Below are 19,236 nucleotides of genomic sequence, written 5' to 3'. Positions count from 1 at the left end.
CTGATCCAGGAGGGCTGTTCTTACGTTCTTATGTACTGAGTCAGACCATAGGACAACCAGCTCAGTATTGTCTTCACAGACTGGCAGCGGCTTCTCCAAGGTTGCAGGCAGGAATCTCTCTCAGCCCTATCTTGGAGATGCTGCTAGGGAGGGAATGTGGAAGCTAGATGCTCTTCCCAGGAGCTGAAACTGAGTGTGCATTGAAAAACCTGTGTGCACACATGCGCATGCCTTAGAGGGAACACTGGCAGAGCTAAATAATCAAGTTCCTGTCTAGAAGGATATTTAAATTTCAGTGATGGAAGAGACACCGGAAAGGGAGGGCGAGATGAGTGTTAGAAGTGATGAATGGGAGAGAGACAGACTGCAGGGACATGTGCATAGGCTGAGTTTCCACTGGAGAGGAGAGCGAAGGGGTGAAGCCAAAGAGGATTTGAAGGAGGAGCAGCTGAGAGTAAGGGTGAGAAAGCAGTAATATCCCTTCCATGCCTAGTGGTGGTTGTCTTTTTTCTCCCCCACCCCCACTCTCCGGTCCCTGGTGTGAAATAGGGCTGTAGTCCTGTGCACTTGGTGTTGTAAGAAAGGGCTGCTGTTATGTCGTTTGGTTGCCAAATGGAGACCCTTTAAATTATTTTACCTGCCAATAACAACTTGATTAGCTGCTCCATAACAATTGTTTTCTGTTTCTCTCACAAACAAAAACAGTTGAGTATAAAATACAGTTAAAAGCAAAAAGCTACAGTAAAATACAAAAACATTTTTTCAAACATTAATGCTAATGCAGTGTTTCCCACAAGAGTGGATCATGTGAAGCAGCTCAGCAAGTGGAATAAGCAGTCCCCTCTGCCCCACATCCACACCTCTCATGGCAGGGGGAAGAAGTAATCAGCTGATGCACCCAATGACTTGCTGAATGCAAACAAAACAGATCTGTATGAATCACTGTTACGCACTTTCAACATAGTGGCTGTCACACTGGCAGCCCTTGAGTTGAAATCAGTGGGACTTTTAAAAAACTTTGGCCAGATAGATTATCCTGGAAGCTCACTAGCGGGGCACGAAAGTTTGGTTATGGCTGTTTCTCGTTGTTTTTGTCCCCAAGATCTGGCACTCCTGGGTATATATGAAAGCTCAGTTTAGATACATGCAAAGTGTATATAGGGGGAGTTGGGTGAACTACACATCCCCAGCCTCAATGTGGCTGGGGATGATGGGAGTTGTAGTTCAACAGCTGGAGAGCCAAGGATCCCTGGTCCTTTCATGTAGAAGCTTAGACTGTGCCCTACTATCTTGTGGGCATCCCTCGTATCAGTAGGAGGGCAATATATCTAATGCACCCCAAGAGGTATTGCATTACTGCTCCATCCAGAAGCAGAGCTAGCCAATGAATGTATGCATTTTCCAGAGCATTGTGACATGGCCCGGGTCACGTCAGAATGCATGGACTGTCCTACTGGGAAAGGGGGGTGGGGCGGGGTGGGGATGTCCCATTAAGGCAAGAGAATAGGTACATGTGGTGTTCCTCTCCAGTACCCCGACCTGCTTCCCCGGGTGCCTGTGGCTCAGCTGCAAGTGCCGGGCCCCCTGGGGGGAGAAGAGCTGCCTCCTGGGCCTTGCCTCTGCTGACTCAGCTGCTGCTGAGTCCAGGCCTGCTCAACAGAGCTCGCTTGTGACCTCATCAGTTGCTGCTAAGGATCTGCCCTCCTCTTGCTCCATCCAGCAGCCACCCACCCTGGGCGCTCAGGGCCAGGAGGAGGAGCCTGCTTCCTCCTGGCCTCAGCCCTGTGGCCGGGCGGGAGGGAAGTAGGGGGAGTCTGGGGAGGGTGCCACGCTTTGAATGACATGGCAGCTGGCTTTAGCAAGGTTGGCCCCCTGTCATGGGTGGTGTGAGGTCCTTGCCAAGCACAGGTTGTTGCAGGGTGAGGTCAGGCCTTGACGCGGATCCCGGGAAGCTGGGCAGACCCATTTCCTGCTCTCTGCCTCCAAGGCTTCCAGCACCTGTAAGGTTTTGGGCAGGGTGGGGAGTGAATCCACAAGGTGTGAGATGGCTCTAAAGGGGATGTGAGCCAGCTGGGGCGGTCGGTACTGGTGGGGGCGGGTGGGATGAATGCTCATAGTGATTTTTGACAAGTTCTTCATCCTGAGAGGGAAACTAGGGGCTAGCATTACCAGACTTCCAGGTTTCCGTGTATCTGTTGTCCTGACGGATAACTGCAGTTTTAAATGGATCATATGGGGTATGGATAAAGAAGGGGAGAGGACACACAGAAAGTTGTAAGTGCCCCAGTGCTATCATGGGGGTAGGTGTTGCCAGAAATCACTATGCGCATTTGTCTTCTGAGATGGTATCAAAGATGAATGAAAAAGAATGAAAAGAATGACCAAAGATGCCTGGGCTTGGTTCATGAATTAATTAGACAAATACATGGAGCATAGGTCTACCAGTGTGTAGCTGAATAGAATCTCGCCTTCAGAGGTATAGCTCTGGGGACCAGATATTTGAGGGCAGACTACAGGGAAGGACAGGTGCCTTCACTGCCCTGCTTGTGAGCATCTGGTGACATGTAACTGGCCACTATTGGAAGCAGGATACTGGGCTAGACAGATCTTTCATCTGACTCAGCAAGGCAGATTTTTGTATGTCTTGATCCTAGCGGGGCGCGTGCTGCTTAGGCTTTCTGGGCCAGACCAAGCCACTCAAACCCCAAGTGAGCTGCAGACATCCCTCCAAGTTGATCTTGAAACAGAGTGGTGGATGGGAACCAAATATGCTGACCAACGTGTCTTCTTCCAGGTAGCATTACAAGTGGAACCCCTTTGTTTACTCTGCTAACAGCAATTATCTCTCTCTCTCTCTCTCCTCTCCCCCTTCCCCCTCTCCTGCCGGTGGGCTAGCAGATCCGGATACGAGATCCGAATCAGGGTGGCAAGGATATCACAGAGGAAATCATGTCTGGCCTCCGAATGTCCTCTACCCCTACTCCTCCACAGGTAAAGGATGCCGTTGCTCAGCTTTGGGACTCTTCCTCTTAAAGGATTCAAATCTGCTTCTGCTACTATGCATGCCCTTTTCCTACAATTTAGTAATGGAGAACTCTTGGGGCCAGTCTTCCTCTCTCTGTGAGGAGCTTCAGTTCATCTTGGAGAAAGCTCGTATAGGGAAATAATATGAACTGATCCCCGCACAACCTTTGCAGTTCCTGCCATTGTGGTGGCTAATGGAGGAAGGTTGCTACGACGATGGAAATGGCCCCTGGCCACTTGCACATGCTTGCAGGCAGGACAAGTTGTAGTTCCAACTTGTAGTGTGATGGGCCACTGACACGGATAACCTTATTTCTTTCTGGTTTGGCGCACAAAGATTTATTGCGCACTTTGTATCTCCCTCTCCCTTCAGCTGCTGTTTTTCTTCTTCTCCTCAGTAGAGAGCTTCCCTAGCTGCTTCTCCATTCTTAGATCTTTTCAGTTTCAGCCTTTAAAATGTTCATTTGTACCATTCATCACCCCTGTCTTCTGATCTAAAGTAGGACTTGTCTCCTCCATGGATACAGCTGTGGCTCCTTGGAAAGTTTTTCTGTGACCACAAAGGCACATTTTTGGGCCTCTGTCAATTGTAGAAATGGCTTCTGTGTGGCTGCTGCTGTGTCTCTGGGGGGCTATTAATGTGGTCCACACAGTGGATGTACCCTAAGAATAGTTGGTCTGCATTGTATGGGGAAAGCATGACATGTTTAAAAAGGCCTTTTGTCTTCTGGGGATCCTTTTCTTGGAGAGGTCAAGATCTTCTGTGGCTAATGGTTTGTTGAGCATTTGTGCTGGGGGTGGCTGGGTGGTTAATGACCTAGCGGAAACTTTTTTTTTGGCATAACTGGGGTGATGGTTGTAGTCCAGGCTCTTTATTTAATTTTTTAATAAATGTTAATGTTCTGCAGTACTAAAAGCAGTGTACAGCCACTGAGAAATCAAGCAAATATTAAAAAAGCACAAAGGATTTCGTATATAAGGACACTGGAGAAAGAGACACTTACTAGTCCAATCCCTCAGTTTTGTGGGGACTCCTTTGGAAGCAAAGATTTTTTAAGCTGCTGGTTCCAAGTAAACTAAGTAAATGTCAGGTGAGCTTTCTTGAGGGCAAGGAAGTACTCAAAATTTAGAAGAGGGTGCAGAGGTTTTGCTAAACATTTCTACACTTTTGCAGATATCCTGTTCTTTCAATAGGCTTTGTTTGGGGTTCCTACATATTTTGTCTCAGCTTGCCACCAATCCTCTCTCTTCCCCAAGGGGTGGGTTGGTCTTGTCTATGATGTCATATTGCATTCCAGAGGCACTTAGAGTGCCTCCAAGACCCAGCACCACTACAGGAGCAGGCCCCACACTCATGCCCTTAGTAGCTTTCCAAACCTCTTGGAAGCTAGTAGGATGGGAGAACCCCTGTTTTGTCTAGAATTTGGAGACAAGCAGGGGTCCCCCCCAGATGTTAAACATGTCATCATCTGTGGCTAACACATTTGGGGACCCTGATGATGCAGCAGGATATGTTGGGCAGGACAAGGCACACGTCATCATTTTCCTGCTTTTCCCAACCTTGCTCTCCCCTCTGCTTTTACAGGCTGGAAGCGGTCCAGAGCCACAGGCCAACGGAGAGACACCTCACGTAGCAGTTATTGTCCGGCCAGGTATGAGGTTTGACGGCGTTTGGTTTGGCTAAATCGGTTGGAGACGAGGCTGGGAGGCTTCCTCACTCTAGTCTGCTAAGCTAATGTGAGGGGAAAGTAATTCCAGAAAGTGCCCACAATGTTTCTGCCTGCTCCATGGGTGAGCACAGGCAACCCATGTGTGATGGGAAGAAGAGACCACTTTTGGTCTTGTACAATGTTTCTGTGGTCCCAAGTTCTTGCTTCTCTAGGCCACTGGGAGATACATCTAGTTTTGGCAATGCTCAGGCAGCGCTGAACTCGGTTTTTGATTAGTCTGTGGGTGGAGTTTCTGTGCTCTGTCGAACTCTGCTCCTCTCTGTGGTGAGCAGAATAAATTATGCAAAATATTCTAATTAAGTACATGCTACATTTGCTTATTTCTTACGGGGCAGCTGGATTTAGTCTTCCTTGTTGGAGAGTGCGGCTTATCTTGGCACAAAACTCCTAGTGAGCCCCTGGTGGCGCAGTGGTAAAACTGCCACCCTGTAACCAGAAGGTTACAAGTTCGATCCTGACCAGGGGCTCAAGGTTGACTCAGCCTTCCATCCTTCCGAGGTCGGTAAAATGAGTACCCAGAATGTTGGGGGCAATATGCTAAATCATTGTAAACCGCTTAGAGAGCTCTGGCTATAGAGCGGTATATAAATGTAAGTGCTATTGCTATATTGCTATTGCTAGTGTAGAGGGCTCACAGGCAGATGCTGCTCTGCCTCTGGGATGGAATGATTTAGGATCTTGAGACCCGTACATGAATTGTAGCATTCGTTCCTTTCCTCTGATGATGTGTCCAAGATGTAAAAGCAAAGGATCTTCCATTAGACTGAGCAGGTATTATCAACCTTCACACACTGTCCTGTTCCTTAGTAAATTAATTCTGTGGGCTATCTGTGTTCTCCCTGTTGCAGAACTTTGAGTTTGTTGCTGACTTGAGTTTATTTGGATTGACTTGGTTCTTTTAGTCTGGGGATGTACAGGCAGCTCCTTCTGGTTTAAGATTCCCACCTTCTGAACCATTAACGTTCAAAGAGTGAAGCTTCTTTGCCTTTCAGACCCTCCCTATGCTTCCTAATCAGGGCTGTAATTTTTGATCTGATTAATCAATAGAATAATCAGTTAAAACTTCAGTTGCTCAATCAGTGGGGCTAACAGCTCACGACACAATTATTTGTGTGTTGAGGCTATTTTAATTTGTGATGCAACAGAGCATGAAAGAATATTTTGAAGGCAGGACTTTACTTGTAATGGCTCGTTGTTAGCTTGTGTTAAGTTATCCTAAAACTTTGTTCAATATCTCAAAAAGCCACCTATTTTGTGATTTTGAGTTTATTGTGGGGCGGTGGTCTCAGACATGTGTGTTCTCTGCTTTGGTCCCTAGGAGACAGGGTAAGGAAAGAAAGGGCAATCCAGGTTAGAGGAAGAGTTACCTTCCTCATAGCAGAGACCCTTTGCTGGTGTAGAAGAAGGTTGCAGAGTTTAACATCTCTGCTCCTTGGCTTAATTATCTCAGACTCTCTATATTTTAAATTTTCCTTTCCTGTTTTTCTTCCGCGAAGGGAAGAATTCAAAGCGGCCGACAATACGGAAATAATCAGAATGGCATAATGATATGCTGCAATAATAAAATTAGTGACCAGACCACAAACAGCAACAGTCAGGATAATACAGCTCATTGGCAGTAAAAATTGCCCATCTGTTCTGTTCATCTTCCTCAAATGCCGTAGGTCATCGTCACCTGACATCTGAAGGCAAATAGTGCTATGTGGACCTCAGTAGGGAAGGCATTCTAGAGCATTGACACCACCATGAAAAAGGCCATGCTCCCAGACCAAACCACAGAAGATAGAAACATACCATTTTCACAGGGAGATTCCTTGCCTCAGACAAAACCGCAGAAAAAGTCATTTGTGTCCTGGAAAATGCAGGGAAACTCTCCCATTAGAAAGCATGGGAAATGATACCTCAGAGAGATAAAGACTAACGTCATAGGCACATAGGAAGCTGCCATATACTGAGTCAGAACATAGGTCCATCTAGCTCAGAATTGTCCACACAGACTGGCAGCGGCTTCTCCAAGGTTGCAGGCAGGAGTCTCTCTCAGCCCTGTCTTGGAGATGCTGCCAGGGAGGGAATTTGGAACCTAGATGCTCTTCCCAGAGCGGCTCCATCCCCTAAGGAAAATACCTTACACAAGTCTCCCATTCATATGCAACCAGGGCGGACCTGGTCACAGCATTATAAGTGTTGATATGCTTGCAAACTGCAAACCCTGCTTTACTAGTATTTATATATGTTTGTTATAATACAATTAAATTGTGTGGTGCTTTTCAAAGTAGAAGTTGTCCCTGTCATAAGGAATTTACTGTCTAAAAATCTACATAAGGGGAGGCTTTTTATCCCTAAACAGGGATCCACAAATTTGGGCTTGGCTCATTAGGCAGCCATTGTTTGTGGTCACCACCAACCCCCTCTCTTCCCCCAGATCCTTTTCTGGCACACAGGCAGAGGCCTTAGGAGAGAAGCAGGTATTTTGTTGTTGTTTTCACTGGGAGATGGAGATGGTAAGAAACCATGGGAGTCTTCTCTGTAGAAAGCTCAGAAAGGCTCCCTGCTGTTTCTTGCCTTCTCCAAAATGGCGATGGAAAGGAGACCCCTGGTGTGGACAGCTGTGGTGTTGGGCGTTCTTCTCGCCAGGGCACTCGGCACTTGTGAGCTGTCAAGTGGGTTTGCAGATCCAAAGGAACAATGTGAGCATGTATTTTCAGTTACATGTACTTGCAGTACGGATTGCCTATAGTTATCTGTCTTCTCGCACCTCAGATTAGCTGTATACTTTATCAGGAAACTATTGTGCAAGGCTGCAGTCTAGGAATCCATTGGGAGCTTTGTGTTCCTAGGGTATTGTATCAACAGTTACTAATATATAAGATCAGAACTCGAGAGATGAAAGTTTCAGCACGAATACTAGATTACTTCTATAGCTTCTGGTACAGCACATATAGACCGTAAAACATAAGACAAAGCATAAGGCATCAAAACACAGTTGACTACAAAGGGCTTAATGAAAGTGATTTTCAAGGAGCATAGTTGTTACTTTAAGGCTACCATGGTCATGCTTGCAAATTATCTATAGAGCCAGTGAGGCACTAAAACAGGCCTTGACAAATTTTATTTGGTTCTAGGAATCAGTCCAAAAATTTGAGAGCCAGACAATGGGTGCCTGACAGAATGACAGGCGTAGTAGTATACTGTCACTTTATAAAGTGGTATATAAATGCTTGTAGTAGTAGTGATGGAAATTGTGGAGGGGAGAGGGTCAAGGGGCTTCTCTTTATCCCCTTTACATACTGAGAACAGAAACGGGGCCGCCCGGGACAAATAAAGAATTTATTAAGTTACTCTCTCTGACTGTCCCTAGTCTAGGTGCTTCAGTTATATTTGCATTTGCCATGGCTCTCTGGTGGCTGGGGTTTGTCAAGCTCTGCGCTAAAAGCATCTGCATTTGGATCTATCCCCTTTTAATGTTAAGATTTTACATGCCTATACAAAATCATAACTTTGAGAAATATGTTGGCATTCCAGTGCTCTCGTAATAGAAAACTTCTTGTCATGTAGAACTTGTTTGCTACTGCTCCTTTGATCTATTGTTAGTTTAACTCGGATCTCTAATCCTCATGTTTGAGGAGCAAGAACACTAGTTAGCTTTATCCTATAACATCTGGTTCCTGAAAACATGCTTGAAAAACATTGAGTTTCAGGTGCAAAGCTTGTAGGTAAGTAGGCTGTCATTTTCTTCACCGGAGCTGAATCAAATGGCTTAAAGGAAGGAAAGAAGGTGTGATTTTATTTCCCTGTCCATGACACTTAGGCTTATTTGCAGTAGGGCATGGGGACGAAGGACTTCATGTTAAAGTGGATTCTGAGATAGTTGCAGTAAGCAAGAGAGGTGACCACCTTTTATATCTGGGACTCCATCTTTAATCGAAACCTGCAGTATGGAAACAATTTCTAATTATTGCCATATTCTCCTCCCCCACCTCCTGTTTTTCTCCTCTGAAAAACAAAAAACCCAAAGGACAAAGAGAATAGTTGCTTGTGCGATCCTGGCATGACCAGCTTGTGGGTTTTGGCTCACCAGCTGAAGACCTATAATCTAAATAGATCAGCAAAGTATGAATGGGCCGGTACCAAGGCCCTAGAAGGAGACCGTGCAGGAAGTCTAACTGGGATGGGAGAGGGATTTTAGGGGCCTTGGCTGGCGGCTTTTTGTTACCTGCAGCTGTCTGAGCTGTTTTCCAGCCATTCTGTTAGAGTTCTTTGGAAGAGTGTTCTTGAATCCTTCTGCCCACACAGAGTTCACCTGTGCTCATTTGCTCTCCTGGTAAAAGTGTCTTTGCAAAGAAGTCCAGAAAGATTGCTGGCTTATCCACATATGCCTATGTTGTGACCTTAAAGATAGAACCACTAGCTTCATTAAAGCTTTCCCACCCTGGTTACAGTTCTTAAACCCTGTAGGCAACCAGAAAAGGATTTATTGACAGGCCTGACTTCAAGGTTGATCCCATCCTTGGAAGTTGGGCCAGCAACATGAATCTGTTTCCTTGCACCTTGGCTCTGAAATGAATCCTCTCTTTGCTTTTGCAGACGATCGGTCCAAGGCCAGCCCAGTAATCAGTAAACCTGTTTCCTTGGAGCCGAGCAAATCGGCATCCCCGTCTCCTCCACCGCCCCTCATAGCAGAGGCAGAGACCGCGCTGCCGGCCGACGTGACACTGGTGCATGCGGAGAGCCCTCTTCCTGCGGACACTACAGAGGAGCCGACAGAGGAGCCTGCAGGCATCCTCGAGCCCATTTGCGCCACCACTACAGTGCCAGGGGGCCCTGTCCTGCCCCAGGAAGCCCCCGTCTTGGACACAGAGCCTCAAGAGGAGGCAGCTGCTAGCCCCATTTTGGAGCCTCCCCCCCAGCCAGTCCCGACAGAAATGTTGACGGAGGAAGAGGCAATACCGGTGGAGCCTGTGACTATCCAAGAGGAGGCTCCTCAACCCGAGGAGCTTCCTGTCCCTCTGCCGGCTGCCCCTGCAACCACCCCGCTCTTGCTGGAGGAGGTCCCTGCAGGGCTGGTGGAGTCAAACGGCGTGTTGGAGGAAGAGACGCCAGAGCCTGTGCCTGAGGCCCCCGTGTGCCAGCCAGAGCTGGCTGTGGAGTCCCCCATTGCTCAGCCCGAGGAGCTGGCACCACCCTTTGGGCTGGAAGTCCTGGGGAAGCAGGAGGCTGAAGAGCCAGAGGAGCAGCCCGAGTCAGACATCAGCCCCATTTCAGAGCCTGAGGAGGTCAAGGCCGAGGAGGTGGTGGCCCCACCGGCCACGCCTCCTGCTGAAATGGAGGAGCCAGAGCAAGAGGAGGAGGAGGAGGAGGAATGCGAGGAGGCGGTCGAGATGCAAGAACAGAGTGTCCAGCCAGAGGCTGCACCCTTGGAGAGCACGGAGGTGGCCACGCAAGGTGAGTGTGGAAGGATGCTGAGCCAGCCGCAGCCAGTGGACAGAGCAGGAGAAGGGATCTTGAAGACGTCGATAGCCTGCAGCTCTCATTTATTGCTGCTTGTAGCACTTCCGTGCATGTTTCTTTAGCAATCCACAGAATCACATTTCTTTTTCCAGGAGAGAGAAGCCCAGTTAAATGCCAGCTCTCCATGGCAATCGATTCTCTTCAGTCTTCTGCAGGGTAGCTGTGCCGTTTGAGTCTGCCGATTCCCTGAAAGTGGATATTGAAACATATTGCATTGGGGTGCGAAGGGTTTTTCCGACACATTTGGACAATAGTAAACAAATTGTGCAGCAACATCTGGGAACCCGACGTGGGGAACTCTTCCCATGATCTGGGACTGCCTTCTGCAGCTAGGTGGCATAGATTGGGGAAGCCTAAGCAATGGCTTCTGGATTAGAATTCAGGTATGCTTGGAGGTTCTGCTGGGCATTGTTCCAGAGCAGGAATCTCCTGTATGTCAGGAAGCGATTATCGCCACTTATTTAGTGCCTTCTGACTGTGATGGCCTTTTAAAGCCTTACTGTTCTAAGATTCTTAAGAGCCCTATCCCCAGTTTAGCACGTACGTATAACAGCCTCAGCGTTTCTCTGGGAGGTATACATCACAAACGTAACTTTTCACAGTGAGTCAGTGGGGTGGCTGCATTAAGCGTACCTTGCGCTGGTTTATTATTTATGTGTTACACTTACATGTCACCCCATCCTCCAAAGAGCTGAGGGCATATGTGCGCCCCCCCGCCCCAGTTTTATCTTCGCAACTAGGGTTAGGCTGAGAGTGATTGACCAACCAACCCAAGGTCACCCAGTGAGCTTAGTGGGAATTTGAATCCAGCTCTCCTTAACACAAGGAACATACATAGGAAGTTGCCATATACTGAGTCAGACCTTTGGTCCATGCAGCTCACTATTGTCTGCACAGACTGGCAGGGGCTTCTCCAACGTGGCAGGCAGGAGTCTCCCTCAGCCCTGTCTTGGAGATGCTGCCAGGGTGCCTTCTGCATAAAAGAAGACTTGGCCCACTACACCAGTCGGTCTTGGGTCTGTGCTCTCCCTCTGGAGTACTGTTACCCCTTCGCCAGTGGAGGATGTCATTCCATGGCAGGGACTAACTACTCTACAGGAAGTGTATGACGAGTGGTTTGCTTTCTTTGGACTGTTTAGTAGCCGTATCGGTGCCAAAGAAGAAGCGAAAGTTGAAGGACCTTAACAAGAAGGAGGCTGTGGGAGACCTGCTGGATGCATTCAAAGAGGTAGGTGGTTCTCGTGCTTTTCAGGAGATGAGTTGAGCCGAAGAGGTGGTGTTGCCTCCTTTGTCTGCACTACAGATGTCAGCTAGTTTTAACTTCCATGGTATTTCCTCCAGGGCCCCAAGAGAATCTTGTTCTCCTTGTCTGCATCTGGTGATCCACTGCTGGGGTGTTCCCCTCTTTATCTGCTGGGAAGCAGCCCCTCGCACCCCCCGGAAAGAGAGTCAAGGGCTGGACTAGGAGGCCTGTCCCATTTCCCCTAGAGCAGCGTTCTTAATTGTAAGCCGCAGGGGCCAGTGGTGGCCCTCATCAACCCTACTCGCTGCTCTCTGAGTAATTGTTTATTGCGTCTGTCTGAAGCTTCCGCCAACACTGAATACTTGGCAGAGTGCCCTTGACACCATGCGGAGGCAACCATGCCCACTGTGCAGGGCTGTGCCTTGCTCAACACTGGGAGGTCCTTAAGGGAAACGGAGCCCTCTTGAACCCTTGTTGAAAGACATGCACAGAGTGCTGGGGAGCGTAGCCCTTCCCAGCGCTTTCCTCCTGGAGCTCTTAAGAGAGGGCCCCGTCTCTCTTAAAAGGGCCCTCGCAGCACTGTGGGAAGTGGCTCTCATGCGGAAGGTCTCTTGCCCAAGTGGCTCCTGCTTGAAAAAAGAGTGGAGTTCACTGCCCTAGAGCCAGTCTGTGTCCTGAAAGGGGCACCAGCAGTCTAGTTACGTGGGTTTTTAACCAAGGTATGGGGCGGGCGGTGATGGTTTTTAAACATTGTGGAGGGGTGTGTGAATTTCATAACTGAACTAATGCAGAGCCTGGCATTGGCATTGGATGTCGGTATCAATGTCATGAGCCTCAACTTTTGTTATTCATTTAATATTTTAATAAACCACCTTCGAAGGTGTTTTTGGAAATGTGTGGGCCAGTGCTTGTTAAAACCTCAGAAGTCTCGGGGAGGGTGCTGAACCGCATTCTCCGCATTGGGGTGGGCTGCATTTCAGTGAAAATGGCTTCACTGTGGACATGTTAAAAAAATTTCCCATACAAAGGAGGCAGCTATTATGATAAAATGACAACATATGGAGATAACTAAGGATGAGAAAACAGAGACATTTAACCCGACGGAAAGAACTGATGCCCTGCCATAATCCATTTAAAGTAACTTCCAGCATTATGTAATATTTGGGGTAATACGCAAATAGAAGCCGACTCTGTTCAGAACTAAAAATACACGTTATAACAGGAAGAAGACTTTACATATAAGAAAAGCCCTAATTTTCAATATTAAAGAACTTGGGGGTTGGTGGGGCGGGGGGATAGTCCATTTCAGGTAAATACATTTATTTACTATTACTAGCCAACTGATGAAGACCTGAAGGTAGAAACGTGTCTGGCATCTATTATATGAGTGAATTAATTTGCATCCAACATATGATTGTTAGTACCTTCAGCCTGGAGAAAAGGTTGATATGGGCAGTTTTGATTCATTTTCTTTGGAGCAAAAACACACCTTAATGAGATAAACGTTTTGTTATTCCTTACTACAAGATTGTGTCTGAACTCTCTGTGGCATTTCCACAATATATTCTGTTCCTCAAGGTGGAAGGGCAAAGACTTAGGGAGGTCCTCAAGCCTCCTCCCCCCGACCACTGGAAATAGATTATTCACACTAGAGTAGAACAGAATTGTTAAAACCACTTTGTGAACTTTTGTTGAAATATAAATATATTTCAAATACATATATTTGAGGTATATAAATATTTGTCGTCGTTGTAGTGATTGTGGAGTAGCCATTCCAACATGAAGATAACCTTACCGACTCAAAGCAAATTTTAAAATAGTTGATTATTCAAAACCAGAAGCTATTGTCGAGGCTGCATATATTAAAAACTAATTACAGAAAGTGTCATAATAACCAGCTGTCTTGTTATCCTCGGCCACTTGGTGCTTGCTTCAACGAAAAGGGCGATAGTTGTGGGAGGTATGAAGTTTCACAGTGCTTTAGATAGGGGTGGAACTTCCCAAACTAGGGACCATCTCCCAAATCTGTCTGCCTGCCTGCCCTTGCCAGTCTAACTTGGTGTATGGAGGGCATTCTTGACTCAAGGATCGCTCGGTCCCCTTGCAGAACGACAAATCCCAAAATTGCTTGAGGGAGGCCATGGCAGTTTAGGTGATGGCAACCTTCTGGCATTTGGCCGTGCAGATGTGCCGTATGTGTGCGCTGCTGCACACAAGTTTCTGATGTGTTAGGAGGGCTGAGTTGAGAATAGGGGGAGGCACATAGGAAACTGTGGCCCACAGGTGGGCAGTGTGTTGACCTGTTGGAGCCACTGGTCCTGCCTAGGCACGCTCTTGACCGGCGTTTCTTCTCTGCTTGCCCTTGAAGGTCAGCGAGGGTGGCTCTGAAGCAGAGAACCAGCCCCCTATGCCAGCCCCAGAGCCTGAGGAGCCTGCCCCGGCACGCTCCCAGGAGGAGAATGAGGAGACGTGGGAAGAGAAGGAGGACAAACTTGACCCCGAGAAGGCCAAGCAGGCGGACCAAAAGTACCGCTACAAGGAAGGTGAGCCTGGCTTGGATGATGGCCCCCATCCTCTTCTTTTGCTTCCTGTCGAGCCTTCTGTGATGACATCCGCTTTGAGCCATCGTGTCTGGGCCACTGACACACTGTGATGGATCTGAGGAGCTGAGCGGGCCGGCTATCTCCTGAGCTTGTCACCAAGGCCTTTGCGTTTCTGGGGTCGTTGCAGTAGCTTTGCAGGAATTCCTCTTCCATGATCTGGTCACTTAAATAGAACGGCCATTCATTCCCATAAGGGTGGCTTCATGCATTTGCTCTGCAATAAATGTCTACAAAAGGCCTTTTCTGTTCTGGCTTCAAATTCCAACAGCTGGTAATTGCCGCTTATGCCTGGGCTTCCCACTTCAAGCTTGGAATTTACCCCCTGCTCTTAGCAAGCTGAGAGCCTCCTTCATCCCCACTACCCCTGCAGAACAGCCCTGACCTTGCCAGAGAGGGCAGGCCAGGCCTCTCTCCATTCTGCCCACTTCTCGAAGTTGGCGAGGGAAGATGGGAGAAAAGCAGATAACCATTTCTAGAAAGAAATGGCAGCCACCCTTGAATGTTGTCCTGGTTTTTCTCTGGACATGAAAAGGTGCTAGTGGTTTGAGGTGTGGGCAGGAAGCAGCACTCCATCCTCTGGTACCTGTACTGGCTCTTGGAACCAGAGGCGCCATTACAGGCACAGAGAGACTTCTTATTCTGTGTGTAAATGTGTCTCGTTAAGGCAAGGATGTGGAACTGCAGCCCTCCATCTCCTGTTGAACAGCAGCTCCCGTCAATCTCAGCCACAGTGGCCAAGTCAGGGCTGATGGGAGTTGTAGTCCAGTGTCTGCAGGAGGCCCACAGTTGTGCACCCCTGCCTTAAAAGCTTAGCCCTAAATTTGCATTAGTTGCTAAGATGAACTGGGTGAGAGGAGGGTGTGTGTGTTGTGCCAGCTGCTATACAGAACGGAAGCATGGCAGTCACCATCTAAAGATTTGGCAGCCTGTGTTAAATGATCAAGGGTGGGGTTGAGGGACATCTCTGGAAATGGAGGTACAAGAAAATCAAGATGATAGTGAAGGGTATCCTTAAGGTGGTACCCTCCACTGTACATATAAAATATCAGGCCTTTAGTTAGTAAGTGTTAAAAGTTAAGTTATTTTTAAATGTGTGCTAATGGTTTTAATTCTTGCTAGTTGTTCTTAAGTTTAGGTATATCATGTAAGCCGCCCAGAAGCGTGTATGTTGGGTGGTATAGAAATCCACTAAATAGTTTCAAAATGAAGGTGGGGAGGAGCCCCCACACCTGCTGCTGGTTGTCCTGCGTGTGGAGCTGCTGCTTCTCTTCATCCTCCACAAGGTTAGGGAGTAGTTCCTGACCCCCTCCTGTCTAGAATGTAATCATGATGGCAAGAGCAGTGTCCTGAGTTTGTGGTGTTCCAACTTCTTCCCCTTAACAGAGCAATGGAAGCCCCTGAACCCAGAAGAGAAGAAGAGATACGACCGAGAGTTCCTGTTGGGCTTCCAGTTCATATTTGCTAGCATGCAGAAGCCTGAGGGATTGCCCCATATCAGTGATGTGGTGCTGGAGAAGGTCAGTGGTGCTTTTGAGTCCATATGCCCATGTTTTTTGGTTTCTTGTAGGCTTTGACCCTTCAGCTGCTGTTACAGTACAACTCTCATCCTCCCCAGCCACAGTGGCCAATAGTCTGGGCTGATGGGAGTTGTAGTCCTGCATCTGCAGGAGGGCCAGAATTGTGTAGCCCTTGAATAGAGAAGGACCTCTGGTCGTGATTTCTGGCCTGCCACACAGGTTGGGCTCAGTCCCCAGGGATTGGGAGGCCAGTGGAAAGCCCAAAGGGCACACAGGAGAAGTGGCAGCATGGTTGGCATCAGCTGTTGCTGGACAAAGGCCTGGGGAAGTGGAATTTGGGAAGGGTTTCTGGGAAGGGGAATTTGGGCACATCCACAGTGGCAAACTACCCATGTAAATAGACAGCAGCTACTCGGCCTTGGGCTCTCAAATCCTTTCTGTGTGTATATTGCCTTCTTTTTAATCCCTGTCTCTCGACTTAACAGGCAAATAAAATGCCCTTGCGGCCACTGGACCCCGTGCGCCTGAGCACCATGAACTGTGGACCCGACTTCACACCCTCCTTCGCCAATCTGGGCCGGCCGACCCCGCCCAACCGTGGGCCAGTACGTACTGTTAAGCTCTGTCTTTTCTCCTGTGTTTTTTCCTCCCTGCCGTGTTTGTCTGCATGATGAGCTCCTAGTTAGTGCCATCGTGTCTGGGCCACTGATGCTCTGTGATGGAACTGAGGATCTGAGCAGACAGGCGAGCCTGTTGGCTCCCCCCATCTGTGGTAGCTAAGCATCCTGCGAGTCAGGTCAGCCTTGGGTTGGCAGCCCCACTGCTGAGCTCAGTGTTGCATCCACTGCCGAGATGACCTGAATGAAGCATTGACGTTGCTTCTCTTCTCCCCTTTGCCTCCGCAGCCTGCGGGGCAAGGCCAGCGCCGTTCCCAGCAGAGCCTGCGGAAGGATACCCGGAAGATCATTGCCACAGTGTCCCTGAACGAAGACGTCAAGCTCAACAAGGCTGAGAAGGCCTGGAAGCCCAGCAGCAAGCGGGCGAGCGAAGCAGAGGACCCTGAAAATGTCAAAACTCAGGTAGGAAGGGACAGGCGTGGCCCAGCGGTCCTGCCAGGGAATGTAGTGTGGTTCTGAGACTAGGAACTTGGTCTAAATTAGACCACTCTTTTTTCAAAGCAGTGAGCAAAAATAGAAGGGGATCTTTTTGCTTTCTAAATAATGGAGGACCTCGGTACTCACGGTGGTTCAGTTCCACAGTTGTACCACAGATATGGAAACCGCGAATATTGAGGCATTAAAGTCAATGTATTTGTGCGGGTTAGGTTCCCAGTCAGCCGAAAATGCCTCAAAATTACCTAAAATCGGCTAATTCGGTGGGGGCAATGATGGGGGAGAGAGCTCCTTATCATGCTTTGATGCTCCCCACAAGTCGTGCTGTGCCCCCAGAATGCCCTAAAATTGGCTGAAAATCACCATTGTGATTTTTTTTTTTAAGGAAGGAAGCCATTTTGTGGCTCAGATGAACAAAATGGCAACCAAAAATGACCTCTCCAGTCATTTCCGGCCACCTCCGACCCACAGATTTGTGAGATTGATGTGCGCGCCCCCGCCCCCCCAATGTTTGCTGAGATCAAGTTTCTTTCCCCCGACCACGGATAATGAATCTGTGGATAATGAGATTTGGGTAAATACGGTAGTTGTCGATGGGTGTCCTTCAGTAGCTCTATTTTGGGACACTTCTGTTCCAGTTTGTTTTCTGCCTTGGGGTAAAGATGGGTGTCTGCTATTTTATTCACTGGAGGTAGAGAAACGGCCCCCCTTCCATCATGTTCTTTTCACACCTTGCCTGAACCTCTGGGACAAAGTAAATATTATGTGGAGGTTGACATTCCTGCTGCGGCCCACCCATCTTCCTTCCTTTCTTCCCTCCCTCCCTCCTTCCCTCCCTCCCTCCCTCTTTTGAGGTAAAGTGTTCCTGTGAGAAGGGAGGGTTTTCAAAAGTCGCTTCTGCTTTAAAAGTATGAGAGAGCCTTAAGGTAGGGCTTCTCAGACTTGGGTCCTGTGGGCCTATCCATCATAACCTTTGCAGTGGCCGTTGGGGGATGATGGGAGTTGTAGGCCCACAATATCTGGAGACCCAAGTCTGAGAACCCTTGCAAGGCCCCCAAGACAGTCGAGTAAGTGGAGGTTTTATCCCCTCAACAGCAAGAGACACAGGCCTGGTCTACATATGCAGGAGTGTGAACTAGGAAGGAGGGGAAGAGGAAGAGCTGTGACACTTCAGACTTGGAGGTGGTGGGTTCTAGATTTGAATGCTCCTCCATGCAAATTGGCAAAAAATCCTGCCAATAGAGAACTGGTGCATTGGGAGAAAGATTCTGCCCCAGCACTTTGCCTGCTGTGCTGGTTTTTCTGTTTGCAAGGACAATTTTGATGGAAGGGAGGGAGATTGGCGTCTTCCAACCCATGAGAGGTGAAGCAAGATCCCTCTGGATTTAGTGCTTGAGGCTCAAAGACCCTTCCCTTGTCTGCATGTGCTTGTTAAGACAGAACCAGCTCTGGCACGAATCTTTCCTTGCTGGCTGGTCTCTTGGCTTTCTGGGATGTGAGATTTCTGAGCCCCCATAGACACTTGTCTCTGTACCTGGAGAGGACAGAGTGAGTAGAACAGGCAGGGAGTGTTGTCTCCTCTCTCACTGTCTCTGTGCATCTCCTTCCCACAGGATCTGTTCCGGCGTGTGCGTAGCATTCTAAACAAGCTGACGCCGCAGATGTTCCAGCAGCTGATGAAGCAGGTCACAGAGCTGGCGATAGACACAGAGGAGCGCCTCAAGGGCGTCATCGACCTCATCTTTGAGAAGGCCATCTCTGAGCCAAACTTCTCCGTTGCCTATGCCAACATGTGCCGTTGCCTTATGGGGGTGAGTGCAGCAGGCTCCGAGCCAAAATTAGGCAACTATCTTTGGGTGCAAAGGACTGTGAAGTGCAAAGACACTCTTTAAGCCAGGATCACGGCTCAATTGTCATGGTTACCTACTAGCATCTCCACTTGAGGGATCTTTGAAGAGCTGCTGGCAGTCAGGGCTGACAGCCCTTGACCATGTTAGGTGGGCCATTGAAACGAGAAATTGGAACAGAGGAAGCTGCCTTGTAGCTTTACATAGGAAGTCAGATCCTTAATCCATCTAGCTCAGTACTGCCCACATAGGCTGGCAGCGGCTTCTCCAAGGCTGCAAGCAGGAGTCTCTCAGTCCTCTCCTGGAGGTTCTGGGAAACTGGGACCTTCTTTATGCGAGCATGGAGGTGCTCTTCCCAGAGCGGCCCCATCCCTTCAGGGGAATACCTTCCAGTGCTCACACATGTAGTCCCCCATTCAAATGCAAACCAGGGTGGACCCTGTTGAGCAAGGGGGACAATTCATACTTGTTGCCACAAGGCCAGCTCTCCTCCCTAAGATCTTCTCTCCTTGCTCAGGGACGGCTGACCTGCAGTTAGGGAAGCCACACCATTCCTGAGAACTGTCACAAGAGATGGCGCAGAGCTCAGAAACCAGTGAGGGAACACTGCAGCCTGGGAGAAAACCCCACAATCTTGACCAATGGGCATCTT

At 48.5% G+C, this 19,236-nt stretch overlaps 1 protein-coding gene and 2 non-coding genes across 21 annotated transcripts in view; all 3 read left to right on the top strand.

The window, feature by feature from the left end:
* The window catches only part of EIF4G1 (eukaryotic translation initiation factor 4 gamma 1), a 104,778-nt gene that overhangs the window by 61,966 nt on the left and 23,576 nt on the right, over positions 1–19,236 (top strand). For 18 of the 19 annotated variants that reach the window (XM_053306676.1, XM_053306679.1, XM_053306678.1 and 15 more), the window contains 9 exons: positions 2,899–2,991; positions 4,610–4,676; positions 9,339–10,196; positions 11,402–11,490; positions 13,874–14,048; positions 15,492–15,625; positions 16,111–16,230; positions 16,531–16,704; positions 18,351–18,548. In XM_053306676.1, the coding sequence (XP_053162651.1) occupies positions 2,899–2,991; positions 4,610–4,676; positions 9,339–10,196; positions 11,402–11,490; positions 13,874–14,048; positions 15,492–15,625; positions 16,111–16,230; positions 16,531–16,704; positions 18,351–18,548 (1,908 nt within the window). Of the gene's footprint in view, positions 1–1,814; positions 2,001–2,898; positions 2,992–4,609; positions 4,677–9,338; positions 10,197–11,401; positions 11,491–13,873; positions 14,049–15,491; positions 15,626–16,110; positions 16,231–16,530; positions 16,705–18,350; positions 18,549–19,236 lie in introns of those variants that run through there. The other variant, XM_053306691.1, reaches the window with a different exon arrangement.
* On the top strand, positions 14,103–14,179 carry LOC128352704 (small nucleolar RNA SNORD66). Its single transcript, XR_008320598.1, has one exon. It is a non-coding gene; the product is annotated as a small nucleolar RNA SNORD66 (small nucleolar RNA).
* On the top strand, positions 16,289–16,365 carry LOC128352705 (small nucleolar RNA SNORD66). The gene has a single exon (XR_008320599.1). It is a non-coding gene; the product is annotated as a small nucleolar RNA SNORD66 (small nucleolar RNA).

The sequence above is a fragment of the Hemicordylus capensis genome, chromosome 3 (genome assembly GCF_027244095.1).
Source record: "Hemicordylus capensis ecotype Gifberg chromosome 3, rHemCap1.1.pri, whole genome shotgun sequence".
NCBI lineage: Eukaryota > Metazoa > Chordata > Lepidosauria > Squamata > Cordylidae > Hemicordylus > Hemicordylus capensis.
The sequence above is the reverse complement of the archived record's forward strand: the minus strand, read 5'-3'. Positions and strand labels throughout refer to the sequence as shown.